Here is a 14,221-nt window from a genome sequence, read left to right as displayed (position 1 = left end):
AGTGGTGTTAGGGTTAGAGAGGGGTAGATGGGTAGGGAGGTGTAGGTATAGGGGGTGTTAGGGTTAGAGAGGGGTAGATGGGTAGGGAGGTGTAGGTATAGGTGGTGTTAGGGTTAGAGAGGGGTAGATGGGTAGGGAGGTGTAGGGTTAGGGGGTGTTAGGGTTAGAGAGGGGTAGATGGGTAGGGAGGTGTAGGTATAGGTGGTGTTAGGGTTAGAGAGGGGTAGATGGGTAGGGAGGTGTAGGTATAGGGGGTGTTAGGGTTAGAGAGGGGTAGATGGGTAGGGAGGTGTAGGGTTAGGGGGTGTTAGGGTTAGAGAGGGGTAGATGGGTAGGGAGGTGTAGGGTTAGGTGGTGTTAGGGTTAGAGAGGGGTAGATGGGTAGGGAGGTGTAGGGTTAGGATGTGTTAGGGTTAGAGAGGGGTAGATGGGTAGGGAGGTGTAGGTATAGGTGGTGTTAGGGTTAGAGAGGGGTAGATGGGTAGGGAGGTGTAGGGTTAGGGGGTGTTAGGGTTAGAGAGGGGTAGATGGGTAGGGAGGTGTAGGTATAGGTGGTGTTAGGGTTAGAGAGGGGTAGATGGGTAGGGAGGTGTAGGTATAGGTGGTGTTAGGGTTAGAGAGGGGTAGATGGGTAGGGAGGTGTAGGGTTAGGTGGTGTTAGGGTTAAAGAGGGGTAGATGGGTAGGGAGGTGTAGGGTTAGGTGGTGTTAGGGTTAGAGAGGGGTAGATGGGTAGGGAGGTGTAGGGTTAGGTGGTGTTAGGGTTAGAGAGGGGTAGATGGGTAGGGAGGTGTAGGGTTAGGTGGTGTTAGGGTTAGAGAGGGGTAGATGGGTAGGGAGGTGTAGGGTTAGGTGGTGTTAGGGTTAGAGAGGGGTAGATGGGTAGGGAGGTGTAGGTATAGGGGGTGTTAGGGTTAGAGAGGGGTAGATGGGTAGGGAGGTGTAGGGTTAGGGGGTGTTAGGGTTAGAGAGGGGTAGATGGGTAGGGAGGTGTAGGTATAGGTGGTGTTAGGGTTAGAGAGGGGTAGATGGGTAGGGAGGTGTAGGTATAGGGGGTGTTAGGGTTAGAGAGGGGTAGATGGGTAGGGAGGTGTAGGTATAGGTGGTGTTAGGGTTAGAGAGGGGTAGATGGGTAGGGAGGTGTAGGGTTAGGTGGTGTTAGGGTTAGAGAGGGGTAGATGGGTAGGGAGGTGTAGGTATAGGGGGTGTTAGGGTTAGAGAGGGGTAGATGGGTAGGGAGGTGTAGGTATAGGGGGTGTTAGGGTTAGAGAGGGGTAGATGGGTAGGGAGGTGTAGGGTTAGGGGGTGTTAGGGTTAGAGAGGGGTAGATGGGTAGGGAGGTGTAGGTATAGGTGGTGTTAGGGTTAGAGAGGGGTAGATGGGTAGGGAGGTGTAGGGTTAGGTGGTGTTAGGGTTAAAGAGGGGTAGATGGGTAGGGAGGTGTAGGGTTAGGTGGTGTTAGGGTTAGAGAGGGGTAGATGGGTAGGGAGGTGTAGGTATAGGTGGTGTTAGGGTTAGAGAGGGGTAGATGGGTAGGGAGGTGTAGGTATAGGGGGTGTTAGGGTTAGAGAGGGGTAGATGGGTAGGGAGGTGTAGGGTTAGGGGGTGTTAGGGTTAGAGAGGGGTAGATGGGTAGGGAGGTGTAGGTATAGGGGGTGTTAGGGTTAGAGAGGGGTAGATGGGTAGGGAGGTGTAGGGTTAGGTGGTGTTAGGGTTAGAGAGGGGTAGATGGGTAGGGAGGTGTAGGGTTAGGTGGTGTTAGGGTTAGAGAGGGGTAGATGGGTAGGGAGGTGTAGGTATAGGGGGTGTTAGGGTTAGAGAGGGGTAGATGGGTAGGGAGGTGTAGGGTTAGGGGGTGTTAGGGTTAGAGAGGGTAGATGGGTAGGGAGGTGTAGGTATAGGTGGTGTTAGGGTTAGAGAGGGGTAGATGGGTAGGGAGGTGTAGGGTTAGGTGGTGTTAGGGTTAGAGAGGGGTAGATGGGTAGGGAGGTGTAGGGTTAGGTGGTGTTAGGGTTAGAGAGGGGTAGATGGGTAGGGAGGTGTAGGTATAGGGGGTGTTAGGGTTAGAGGGGTAGATGGGTAGGGAGGTGTAGGGTTAGGGGGTGTTAGGGTTAGAGAGGGGTAGATGGGTAGGGAGGTGTAGGGTTAGGGGGTGTTAGGGTTAGAGAGGGGTAGATGGGTAGGGAGGTGTAGGGTTAGGGGGTGTTAGGGTTAGAGAGGGGTAGATGGGTAGGGAGGTGTAGGTATAGGGGGTGTTAGGGTTAGAGAGGGGTAGATGGGTAGGGAGGTGTAGGGTTAGGGGGTGTTAGGGTTAGAGAGGGGTAGATGGGTAGGGAGGTGTAGGGTTAGGTGGTGTTAGGGTTAGAGAGGGGTAGATGGGTAGGGAGGTGTAGGTATAGGGGGTGTTAGGGTTAGAGAGGGGTAGATGGGTAGGGAGGTGTAGGGTTAGGTGGTGTTAGGGTTAGAGAGGGGTAGATGGGTAGGGAGGTGTAGGGTTAGGTGGTGTTAGGGTTAGAGAGGGGTAGATGGGTAGGGAGGTGTAGGGTTAGGGGGTGTTAGGGTTAGAGAGGGGTAGATGGGTAGGGAGGTGTAGGGTTAGGGGGTGTTAGGGTTAGAGAGGGGTAGATGGGTAGGGAGGTGTAGGTATAGGGGGTGTTAGGGTTAGAGAGGGGTAGATGGGTAGGGAGGTGTAGGGTTAGGGGGTGTTAGGGTTAGAGAGGGGTAGATGGGTAGGGAGGTGTAGGGTTAGGTGGTGTTAGGGTTAGAGAGGGGTAGATGGGTAGGGAGGTGTAGGGTTAGGTGGTGTTAGGGTTAGAGAGGGGTAGATGGGTAGGGAGGTGTAGGGTTAGGTGGTGTTAGGGTTAGAGAGGGGTAGATGGGTAGGGAGGTGTAGGGTTAGGGGGTGTTAGGGTTAGAGAGGGGTAGATGGGTAGGGAGGTGTAGGTATAGGGGGTGTTAGGGTTAGAGAGGGGTAGATGGGTAGGGAGGTGTAGGGTTAGGTGGTGTTAGGGTTAGAGAGGGGTAGATGGGTAGGGAGGTGTAGGTATAGGGGGTGTTAGGGTTAGAGAGGGGTAGATGGGTAGGGAGGTGTAGGTATAGGGGGTGTTAGGGTTAGAGAGGGGTAGATGGGTAGGGAGGTGTAGGGTTAGGGGGTGTTAGGGTTAGAGAGGGGTAGATGGGTAGGGAGGTGTAGGTATAGGGGGTGTTAGGGTTAGAGAGGGGTAGATGGGTAGGGAGGTGTAGGTATAGGGGGTGTTAGGGTTAGAGAGGGGTAGATGGGTAGGGAGGTGTAGGTATAGGGGGTGTTAGGGTTAGAGAGGGGTAGATGGGTAGGGAGGTGTAAGGTTAGGTGGGTTAGGGGGTGGAGGTCTCTACCTTGTCGGGACGTCCGTCCGCATCCTTTAGCAGGATGTAGGGCTTCCTTCGGATGCGGTTCAGATCCTCGTGGAGACCGTCCAATAGGAAGGCCAGGAGCTCATGGGAATCCTGCTGCTGGTAACCAGAGAACTGGGGGGCGAAGCGCCCCACCTGGGTCTGACACACGCACGCACACGCATACACACACACACGCACACGCACACAAACCCAAACACGCACGTACACACACACCACAAATCAGATGTATATACACGCATACACAGATGTACGTACACACACATACAGATGTATATGTACACTATGGCATCCCCAGAGAGACTGGGCCTTCCCTGGCTTTCCAGCACCAGGGACAGTGGCCCAAGCCCCTCACGGCCAGGCCGTGCGCTGGCCCTTTAAGCGGTTTCCCGCTTCCTGTTGGGAGTACGAGCATGGCTGTGACTGGTTCACTGATCAAAATCTTTTTTGTAGAAAAAAGTATGTTTTTGTTCTGTCGTCTTTGTCCGGAAGTGTGTGTCTCAGCCCTGGGTCTCTCTGAGGCTCAGCCCTGGGTCTCTCTGTGGCTCAGCCCTGGGTCTCTCTGTGGCTCAGCCCTGGGTCTCTCTGAGGCTCAGCCCTGGGTCTCTCTGAGGCTCAGCCCTGGGTCTCCCTGTGGCTCAGCCCTGGGTCTCTCTGAGGCTCAGCCCTGGGTCTCTCTGTGGCTCAGCCCTGGGTCTCTCTGTGGCTCAGCCCTGGGTCTCTCTGTGGCTCAGCCCTGGGTCTCTCTGAGGCTCAGCCCTGGGTCTCTCTGAGGCTCAGCCCTGGGTCTCCCTGTGGCTCAGCCCTGGGTCTCTCTGAGGCTCAGCCCTGGGTCTCTCTGAGGCTCAGCCCATGGTCTCTCTGTGGCTCAGCCCTGGGTCTCTCTGTGGCTCAGCCCTGGGTCTCTCTGTGGCTCAGCCCTGGGTCTCTCTGTGGCTCAGCCCTGGGTCTCTCTGTGGCTCAGCCCTGGGTCTCTCTGTGGCTCAGCCCTGGGTCTCTCTGTGGCTCAACCCTGGGTCTCTCTGTGGCTCAGCCCTGGGTCTCTCTGTGGCTCAACCCTGGGTCTCTCTGTGGCTTGACACAACACATACACAGACGTACACTCACAAGCTCAGACGGAGTGATCACCTTAAAAGGTCTGGGGGTGACGTAGCTGTACCGCCCGGCCCACATCTGCCTGATGAGGTCTGCATACACCTTGGCAATCTCCCCCTTCATGCCCAGAGGGTTGTCCTCATTCAGCTCCTCACTGTACTTGTTCTTCAGGAAGTACTCCGTCAGCGGAGGCACGTTGCTCAAACACTGCAGGCAGAGGAAAGGAGGAACTCACCTATTGGCTGGGTCAGTCTACATGCTTGTTTCAACCTCGACCTGGTGTTGGGAGGAACAGGTGTGTGGGGAGGTGTGTCCCTGGACAGGTGTGTGTGGGGAGGTGTGTACCTGGACAGGTGTGTGTGGGGAGGTGTGTCCCTGGACAGGTGTGTGTGGGGAGGTGTGTACCTGGACAGGTGTGTGTGGGGAGGTGTGTACCTGGACAGCAGAGTTCATGAAGCAGGTGTTCCCCAGGTTAGACAGCCCACAGAGTCCCGCCCGCTCGCTTGCTCTGCTTTTGTCTGGGAGTTCGTAGCTGTTGTAGGGGTGGTAGGAAGGGAGTGTGTAGCTGGAATTCTTCACACTGCCCAGACACACACGTCAGGATGAAGCTATGTCTAGCCCTACTGGTGGATGTAGTTTAACCAATAAGGATCTTTTGGGGTCTGATATTCTCCTAATTCTTATGTGAAAAAATATTGATGACAGACTTTAAAGCTAAAATAAATCCAATACATTGTATCATTATTGATATAGCATCTTTAGAAAGCATCTTTAGAAAGCATTCACCCCAAAAAACAAAATAACATTTATACTACTTATTGTTTTTAAGAGGCTGTGTGTGGCTGCATTATTTCACTGCTTTTGTCATCATCCTAAACCTACACTTAGACCTCTTTCATTGTTTCTCCATCCTCAACACCTCGGTCCCTAACTCTTCACTCTGGTGGCGAAAATCAAACAAACTTTGAATATGAAAGCACCTTCAGTTTAATACTACACAATACTTTGCTGACAGATATACTGGTCAACTCTACTGCAGAGCACAGAGCTGAATCAGCAACTGGCTCTCGAGAACACAGCCTACATAACCAGGAACACAGCCTACACAACCAGGGACACAGCCTACTCAACCAGTAACACAGCCTACACAATAGAGCCCGACCGATAAAGAATTTTTAAGGCCGATACCGATACAAATATTTGATGATTAAAAAATCAGATATTCCGATATAGGCCGATATAAAAAAATATTTAAAAAATCCAGAAACGCGTAACAAAACAAACTGATTTCCCTAACATTAGTTATTTGTAGTTTGCATTTAGTCATTTTTAGCAGACGTTCTTATCCAGAGCGACTTACAGTAATTACAGGGACATTCCCAGAGGCAAGTAGGGTGAAGTGCCTTGCTCAAGGACACAACGTCATTTGACACGGCCGATATTATCGGCCCGCCGATATTATCGGCCCGCCGACAATATCGGCCCGCCGACAATATCGGCCCGCCGATAATATCGGCCTGCCGATATATCGGTCGGGCTCTACTACACAACCAGTAACACAGCCTACTCAACCAGTAACACAGCCTACACAACCAGGAACACAGCCTACACAACCTGGAACACAGCCTACACAACCAGGAACCCAGAACACAACCTGGAACACAGGCTACACATCCTGGAACACAGCCTACACAACCTGGAACACAGCCTACACAACCAGGAACCCAGAACACAACCTGGAACACAGTCTACACATCCTGGAACACAGCCTACACAACCTGGAACACAGCCTACACAACCTGGAACACAGAACACAACCAGGAACCCAGAACACAACCAGGAACCCAGAACACAACCAGGAACCCAGACTACTAGGGAGTCAGTTGGCTGAGCGGTGAGGGAGTCGGGCTAGTAATCCGAAGGTTGCCAGTTCGATTCCCGGTCATGCCAACTGACATTGGGCAAGGCACTTCACCCTACTTGCCTCGGGGGAATGTCCCTGTACTTACTGTAAGTTGCTCTGGATAAGAGCGTCTGCTAAATGTAAATGTACTAGATGTTTGAAGTCTACTACTGACTCCTTCACCGACCGATCAGCCTGAGACTGAAGACAATCCCAATCTTACATCTCCAGACCCTGCTGGGTCCAAACCATGCTGGGTCCAAACCATGCTGGGTCCAGACCCAGGGTCCTGTCCTCTCCTGCTGATCTACATCCATCCTCAGGTCCTCACCCCGCTGACTAGATATCCAGCCCTCTGCCTCTCCTACACTCTAACATGACCTCAAAACCTAAAACTGATGTGACACTGTTCTGATGAAGAGGTAGAGAAGAAACAAAGAAAACAGACAGACAGCAGGAGATTGTAGACAGAGAAACAGACATGCAGGAACAGAGACCTGTGGGTTGGGAGGAAGACCACAGCAGCAGAGTTCCACTGATCCAGCAAGACTGAAGACGTAGCCTCACAGCTCAGCCCTCTCTCCACCCTGGTGTCTGCTAGCTCATCTCCTAGCCCCTCCCTCCTGTCTCCTAGCCCTTGTCTCCGGTATCCCAGCTCATCTCCTAGCCCCTCCCTCCTGTCTCCTAGCCCCTCCCTCCTGTCTCCTAGCCCCTCCCTCCTGTCTCCTAGCCCCACCCGCCTGTCTCCTCGCTCTACTGCCTCAGGCCTCAGGCACCACCAACAGCACAAGAGCATTTCATCTCAGCCCACCGTAACCTAGACCTAGCCCAGACCTCGGTCAGACCTATCCCAGTCCAGGCTCAAACCTAGCCCACGCCTAGCCAAGACTAGTCCACCCTAGCCAAGATGTACCCCCGGCCTAGCCCTAAGCCAAGCCCAGACACAATCAGGCCTGACATTTCCAAGCCTGTTCCCTTTCAGAGCAGCAAAGCCTAGGAGAGTCCACTGTCTACAGACTGAGCCTGGTGTTTGAGTTTGGGGAAATGGAGAGACAGCCTGGCCTCCTCCTCTTCCTCCTCAGTCCCAGCAGGGTAGCTCCTGTCTTCTGTATGTCATCTCCTGCTGTCCTGTCCCACGCTGCACCTCTGCTGACACTGTTAGCACTAGCAGCTAGCACTGGCAAGCTAGCACTGGAAAGCTAGCACTGGAAAGCTAGCAGCTAGCACTGGCAGCTAGCACTGGTAAGATAGCAGCTAGCTATGATGCACAACAAACAGCTTCAGAAGGACTAGGTGCAGCAGAGAGACAGAGAGAATGTAGGGGGGGAAGGAGAGAGGACAGAGAAAATGGGGGAGAGAGTGAGTAGAATGGAAGGAGGCGAAAGTGTAGATGGACAGAGAGGAACAGGAGGAAAGAGTAGGATGTGCTGGAGAGATCCAGCAAGTGAAAGAGACCAAGGGAAAGTGAAGAGAGAATGAGGGAGAGAGGGAATATAGAGAAAAGGGAGGAGATTGTAAAACATGTGGGGTGGTTGCAGGACTTGACAGGAGAGAAATGAGGGAGGAGCTGATGCTGCCGTCTTCAGAGCAAACACCCTCTCATCTCCTGGACCTGCTGAATATGTGATCAGACACCTCTAACCCTGACCTGCTATTGGAGCGTCACAGAAAACATAGCAGAGTTAGGGTGAGCAGTGGGAGTCTGTAGCAGACAGCTCAGTAGAACAGGGACGAAGGGGAAGATGAAATATATTCTGAAGGTCATAGATACTGCAGAATAGGCAGTACAATGAGCTCATTGGAGAGGGAGGGAAGAAGAGGGGGAGAGGGAGGTGGAGAGAGGAAGAGGGAGGGAGGAAGAGAGAGGGAGGGGGAGTAGGAAGGGGGGAAAGGGAGGGGAAGAGAGGGAGAGGGGGGAGGAAGAGGTAGAGCGAGGGGAAGAGAGAGGGAGGAAGGGGGGGAGAGACAGAGTAGAGATAGAGGGAGACAGAACTAAAAGGAGGATGAGAGTGTGTGAGAGACAGTCTAAAAACAATGTCTTCACTATCCATTATCACAGCTATGATAGTATCAGCCTAATAGCTACGCAATCCACAACACGCTGGAGCACACATTGAAATAGCAGCAAATACATAATTCAATGCTGTGGTTCTCCCTCCCACAGTTGACGGGACATCTGGTAGACAGCCTCCCATCCCCCCAGCAGAGACATATCAACCGCCTTAGCTGAACACAGGCTCCCTCCAGCAGTCCTCCAGTCACACCATCATGTTGTCCACAAGATGCATGTCTACTCATTATCTGACGACACTCTTCTCATGAAGAGTGACACACACACTCACTTCAACCCTCACACACACACTCACCTCCAACACACACGTGTGCACACAAACACAAACACATACACCCACACGTACATTTACATTTAGTCATTTAGCTCTTATCCAGAGCGACTTACAGTAAGTACAGGGACATTCCCCCGAAGCAAGTAGGGTGAAGTGCCTTGCCCAAGGACACAACATAATTTGGTTGGCATAGCCGGGAATCGAACTAGCAACCTTCTGATTACTATCCCGATTCCCTAACCACTCAGCCATCTGACTCCCACTGGAGACTGACGTACACACACACACACACACACACCTCGACACACAAGGTCTTACTTCCTGCTGTTGAAGCTGCTGTTATGGTTGTTTGTGAGAGGTGAGATCTTTGGCAAAGCAGAAAGGCTGGAAGCACCCGATGACCTTCAGAAGATCAGAATATAGAGTTCAGAAGATCAGAATATCGAGTTCAGAAGATCAGAATATAATGAGTTAAAGATCAAATAAAGATGCTTACAAAAATGCCTCAACAACAAAGATCATGTGTTCATTTAGAATCCATGAAGATGGTTAAATGAGATTCACCAGCCACTAACCCTAACCCTAGCACACAGACCCATACAGGCACGCCTGGAGCCTTCCCCCTCTAACCCTCCCCCTCCCCCTCACCCCTCTAACCCTCCCCCTCTAACCCTCCCCCTCTAACCCTCCCCCTCCCCCTCACCCCTCTAACCCTCCCCCTCTAACCCTCCCCCTCTAACCCTCCCCCTCTAACCCTCCCCCTCCCCCTCACCCCTCTAACCCTCCCCCTCTAACTCCTCCCCCTCTAACACTCCCCCTCACCCCTCTAACCCTCCCCCTCTAACACTCCCCCTCCCCCTCACCCCTCTAACCCTCCCCCTCCCCCTCACCCCTCTAACCCTCCCCCTCTAACTCCTCCCCCTCACCCCTCTAACACTCCCCCTCCCCCCTCTAACCCTCCCCCTCTAACACTCCCCCTCCCCCTCACCCCTCTAACTCTCCCCCTCTAACTCCTCACCCTCTAATCCTCTCACCCTCACCCCTCTCACCCTCTAACTCCTCACCCTCTAATCCTCTCACCCTCACCCCTCTCACCCCTCTCACCCTCTAACTCTCCCCCTCTAACCCTCCCCCTCACCCCTCTAACCCTCACCCCTCTAACCCTCCCCCTCTAACCCTCCCCCTCTAACCCCTCTCACCCCTCTCACCCTCTAACTCTCCCCCTCTAACCCTCCCCCTCACCCCTCTAACCCTCCCCCTCACCCCTCTAACCCTCCCCCTCTAACTCCTCACCCTCTAATCCTCTCACCCTCACCCCTCTCACCCCTCTCCCCCTCTAACTCTCCCCCTCTAACTCTCCCCCTCTAACCCTCCCCCTCTAACCCTCCCCCTCTAACTCCTCACCCTCTAATCCTCTCACCCTCACCCCTCTCACCCTCTAACCCTCACCCTCTAACTCTCCCCCTCACCCCTCTAACCCTCCCCCTCTGACCCCTCACCCTCTAATCCTCCCACCCTCTAATCCTCTCACCCTCACCCCTCTCACCCTCCCCCTCACCCCTCTAACTCCTCACCCCTCTAACCCTCCCCCTCTAACCCTCACCCTCTAACTCTCCCCCTCTAACCCTCACCCTCTAACTCTCCCCCTCTGACCCCTCACCCTCTAATCCTCCCACCCTCTAATCCTCTCACCCCTCACTCACCTGGGAGATGAGGTCCCTCTGGGCCAGCTGCCATCCTCATTCTTCTGCTCAATGACAAGCACCTGCAGCCCAACACGTACTTGAGCACAAACAATACCTCAAAAAAAGACATTCAAATACCAGAACCCCAACTCTGCCGATGCAATATTGAGTGTTTATCTACTCAGTGTGGTTATCTACTCAGTGTGGTTATATACCCAGTGTGGTTATATACCCAGTGAGGTGTTTATATAGTCAGTATGGTTATATACTCAGTGTAGTTATGTAGTCAGTATGGTTATGTAGTCAGTATGGTTATATACTCAATGTGGTTATATATTCAGTGCGGTTATATACTCATTATGGTTATATACTCAGTGAGGTTATATACTCAGTGAGGTTATATACTCAATGAGGTTATATACCCAGTGAGGTTATATACCCAGTGAGGTGTTTATATACTCAGTATGGTTATATACTCAGTGTGGTTATATACTCAGTGTGGTTATATACTCAGTGTGGTTATATACTCAGTATGGTTATATACTCAGTGTAGTTATATAGTCAGTATGGTTATATACTCAGTATGGTTATATACTCAAGTGTGGTTATATACACATTATGGTGTTTATATAGTCTGTATGATGGTTATATACTCAGTATGGTTATATACAAACCTGCCCCTGGTACAGACCAGCGTCCTGGATGGTGCTGTCTGGCTTGTTGAGGGGCTCGAAGGTGTTGCTCATGTACTTGTTCCAGAGGCGTGTCTCTCTCTCGTCTGGGATGCTGAACAACTTCCTCATCTCCTTCTCTATCACATCTGTGGACAGACAACCCCAAACACAACAGAGTATCATTATTCCAACTATATAACATGGGATTTTCTTCATGGTAGAGCATGGGGATGGGTATATCTTAGTGGTTAGAGAAGTTGACTGAGGATCATGATGTCGCAAGTTTAAATCCCACCCTGTGTGATGCTGTGAATAAAAATGTCTGCTAAAGGAAATACTTTACTTGAAATAAATGCATGACACTGAAAGACATGGTTGTAATCTGATTATCAGTGAAGAACATCAGTGTTACCCTAATCCTAAACCAGGAGCACAGCAGTGTTACCCTAATCCTAAACCAGGAGCACAGCAGTGTGGATTCAGGAAGAACAGGAGCACAGTGACATGATTTTCTCAGCTTCAGGAAAGATGCTGGAAGCAGCATCAGGACCTGTTTATGCAACCAAAGAGAAGTGTGCATGTCCATTCCTACAGGTGTGTGTGCGTGTGAGTGAGTGTAGGTGTGTGTGTGTGTAGGTGTGTGAGTGTGTAGGTGAGTGTGAGTAGGTATGAGTGTGTGTAGGTAAGAGTGTGTGTGTTTAGGTGTGTGAGTGTGTGTAGGTATGAGTGTGTGTGTTTAGGTGTGTGAGTGTGTGTAGGTATGAGTAAGCGTGTGTGTGTAGGTATGAGTGTGTGTAGGTGTGTGTGAGTGTGTGTAGGTATGAGTAAGCGTGTGTGTGTAGGTATGAGTGTGTGTAGGTGTGTGTGTGAGTGTGTGTTGGTATGAGTGTGTGTAGGTAGTAGTGTGTGTGTGTGTGTGTGTGTGTGTGTGTGTGTGTGTGTGTGTGCGTGTATGAGTGTTAGGGTTAGTAGTGCGTTAGTACTATAGTGTCACGCATAGTGAAAAGCACAGGGAGTTGTATGACCCCCAGCACCAATTTTACAAGGACAACGTAGAGAAGGATCAATGCTGTTGGGGCTGTTGGAATAACATGTTTCCTAAATATAGCCTATGCCATGTTTAGGTACCATGTCAGCGTTACATGTGAAAAAGGAAAGCTCAGAGTAGCTGAAAGACTTGGTGACCGGCGTGGAGAAATGAGTGTCTGGTGTGAACAGCCTTGAGCCAGTCGCAGCTGATCGTAGCCGATCGTGCTGCTTCCAGGCGCAGACAATGTGTTCCCGGCGTTAGGGTTAGGGTTAGTACGTAGTGCGTAAGTACTATGGTGTTAGGGTTAGTACGTAGTGCGTAAGTACTATGGTGTTAGGGTTAGTACTATAGTGTCAGGGTCAGTACTATAGTGTCAGGGTTAGTACTATAGTGTCAGGGTTAGTACTATGTAACCTACCGATAGTGTCAGCTTTGCTGAAGCGTCTGGTAACCAGATTCTCCATGTCTCCATCTTCACACAGCTTCAGCTCTGTCAGGTACACCTCTACCTTGCAGTGCTTCACAAACATCCCCTGCTCCACCACCTGCACACACACACAGCTTTACCCTAGAGAACCACCACACACAGCTTTACAGTACAGTACACAAACCCAGAGTTGACTTTCATGAACAGAGAGATGTACATCATACTGGGAAAATCAGAATCAGAATACTATTTTCTAATATGGAGGCAATTACACCTGATTCAAACAACCATTGATGGGTATAGCTCAGTGGTATAACTCAGTACAGTAGAAGAGCATTTGACTGTTGCTCAAGAGATCACAGGTTCAAATCCCCTCCTCTAAGTCACTAGATAAAAGTGTCTGCTCAATTAACACATTATTATTGATCAGCAAAACCAAACTGGGCCATAAAAAGGGTTAGGGTTAATCTCAACTAACCAGATGACCACCTCTCTCCTCTATCTTCTATACTCTTTGGCCAAGCTCTCTGCTCTCTGCTGCTCAGCCTAGATCTCTGCTCTCTCCTGCTCAGCCTAGCTCTTTGCGCTCTCCTGCTCAGCCTAGCTCTCTGCTCTCTGCTGCTCAGCCTAGATCTCTGCTCTCTGCTGCTCAGTCTAGATCTCTGCTCTCTCCTGCTCAGCCTAGATCTCTGCTCTCTGCTGCTCAGCCTAGATCTCTGCTCTCTGCGCTTTCCTGCTCAGCCTAGCTCTCTGCTCTCTCCTGCTCAGCCTAGCTCTCTGCTCTCTGCTGCTCAGCCTAGATCTCTGCTCTCTGCTGCTCAGCCTAGCTCTCTGCTCTCTCCTGCTCAGCCTAGCTCTCTGCTCTCTCCTGCTCAGCCTAGCTCTCTGCTCTCTGCTGCTCAGCCTAGATCTCTGCTCTCTCCTGCTCAGCCTAGATCTCTGCTCTCTGCTGCTCAGCCTAGCTCTCTGCTCTCTCCTGCTCAGCCTAGATCTCTGCTCTCTGCTGCTCAGCCTAGCTCTCTGCTCTCTCCTGCTCAGCCTAGCTCTCTGCTCTCTGCTGCTCAGCCTAGATCTCTGCTCTCTGCTGCTCAGCCTAGCTCTCTGCGCTCTCCTGCTCAGCCTAGCTCTCTGCTCTCTGCTGCTCAGCCTAGATCTCTGCTCTCTGCTGCTCATCCTAGATCTCTGCTTTCTGCTGCTCAGCCTAGATCTCTGCTCTCTCCTGCTCAGCCTAGATCTCTGCTCTCTGCTGCTCAGCCTAGATCTCTGCTCTCATGTGGACTGCAGATATGAGCCAGTCACAGAGACTCTTAATATAGCAGCGTATCGTGGAGACATCCGGGGGTCCCGCCTCTTAGCCCCCTAAGAACACAGAGCTGCCACCAATGAGGTACATGCTCGCCCCCCCTTCCTTTACCGCCCAAGGCAGGCACCCCCTCCCCAAAACATCCATGTGTTTCAGAAAAACAAATGAGTAATCACAAAACTTATAACAAACAAACAAATTCACAGGTAGACACCATACTAACCCCCCCCCAAATCCACACACACACACTCCCACCATCTCTGAACCAACCACACACACATTCTCACAATCTCCTAACCACCCACCCACACTCACTTCTACTATCTCCAAACTTCCCCCCCTCCCTTTTCTCCTAAAACGTCCAACG

General features: G+C 51.6%; 1 protein-coding gene across 4 annotated transcripts in view; it reads right to left on the bottom strand.

Annotated features, from left to right (window-relative positions):
- LOC134037501 (ubiquitin carboxyl-terminal hydrolase 15-like) overlaps nt 1-14,221 on the bottom strand; it is a 34,545-nt gene that overhangs the window by 16,359 nt on the left and 3,965 nt on the right. For 2 of the 4 annotated variants that reach the window (XM_062482803.1, XM_062482804.1), the window contains exons 4-10: nt 12,543-12,669; nt 11,095-11,240; nt 10,439-10,500; nt 9,054-9,137; nt 4,923-5,067; nt 4,521-4,694; nt 3,375-3,533 (exon numbers count right to left, since the gene is read on the bottom strand). In XM_062482803.1, the coding sequence (XP_062338787.1) occupies nt 3,375-3,533; nt 4,521-4,694; nt 4,923-5,067; nt 9,054-9,137; nt 10,439-10,500; nt 11,095-11,240; nt 12,543-12,669 (897 nt within the window). Of the gene's footprint in view, nt 1-3,374; nt 3,534-4,499; nt 4,695-4,922; nt 5,068-7,115; nt 7,818-9,053; nt 9,138-10,438; nt 10,501-11,094; nt 11,241-12,542; nt 12,670-14,221 lie in introns of those variants that run through there. The other 2 variants (XM_062482802.1, XM_062482805.1) reach the window with 2 other exon arrangements.

The sequence above is a fragment of the Osmerus eperlanus genome, chromosome 17, assembly GCF_963692335.1.
Source record: "Osmerus eperlanus chromosome 17, fOsmEpe2.1, whole genome shotgun sequence".
NCBI lineage: Eukaryota > Metazoa > Chordata > Actinopteri > Osmeriformes > Osmeridae > Osmerus > Osmerus eperlanus.
Note: the sequence above shows the minus strand (reverse complement) of the source record. Positions and strands in the feature narration are given on the sequence as shown.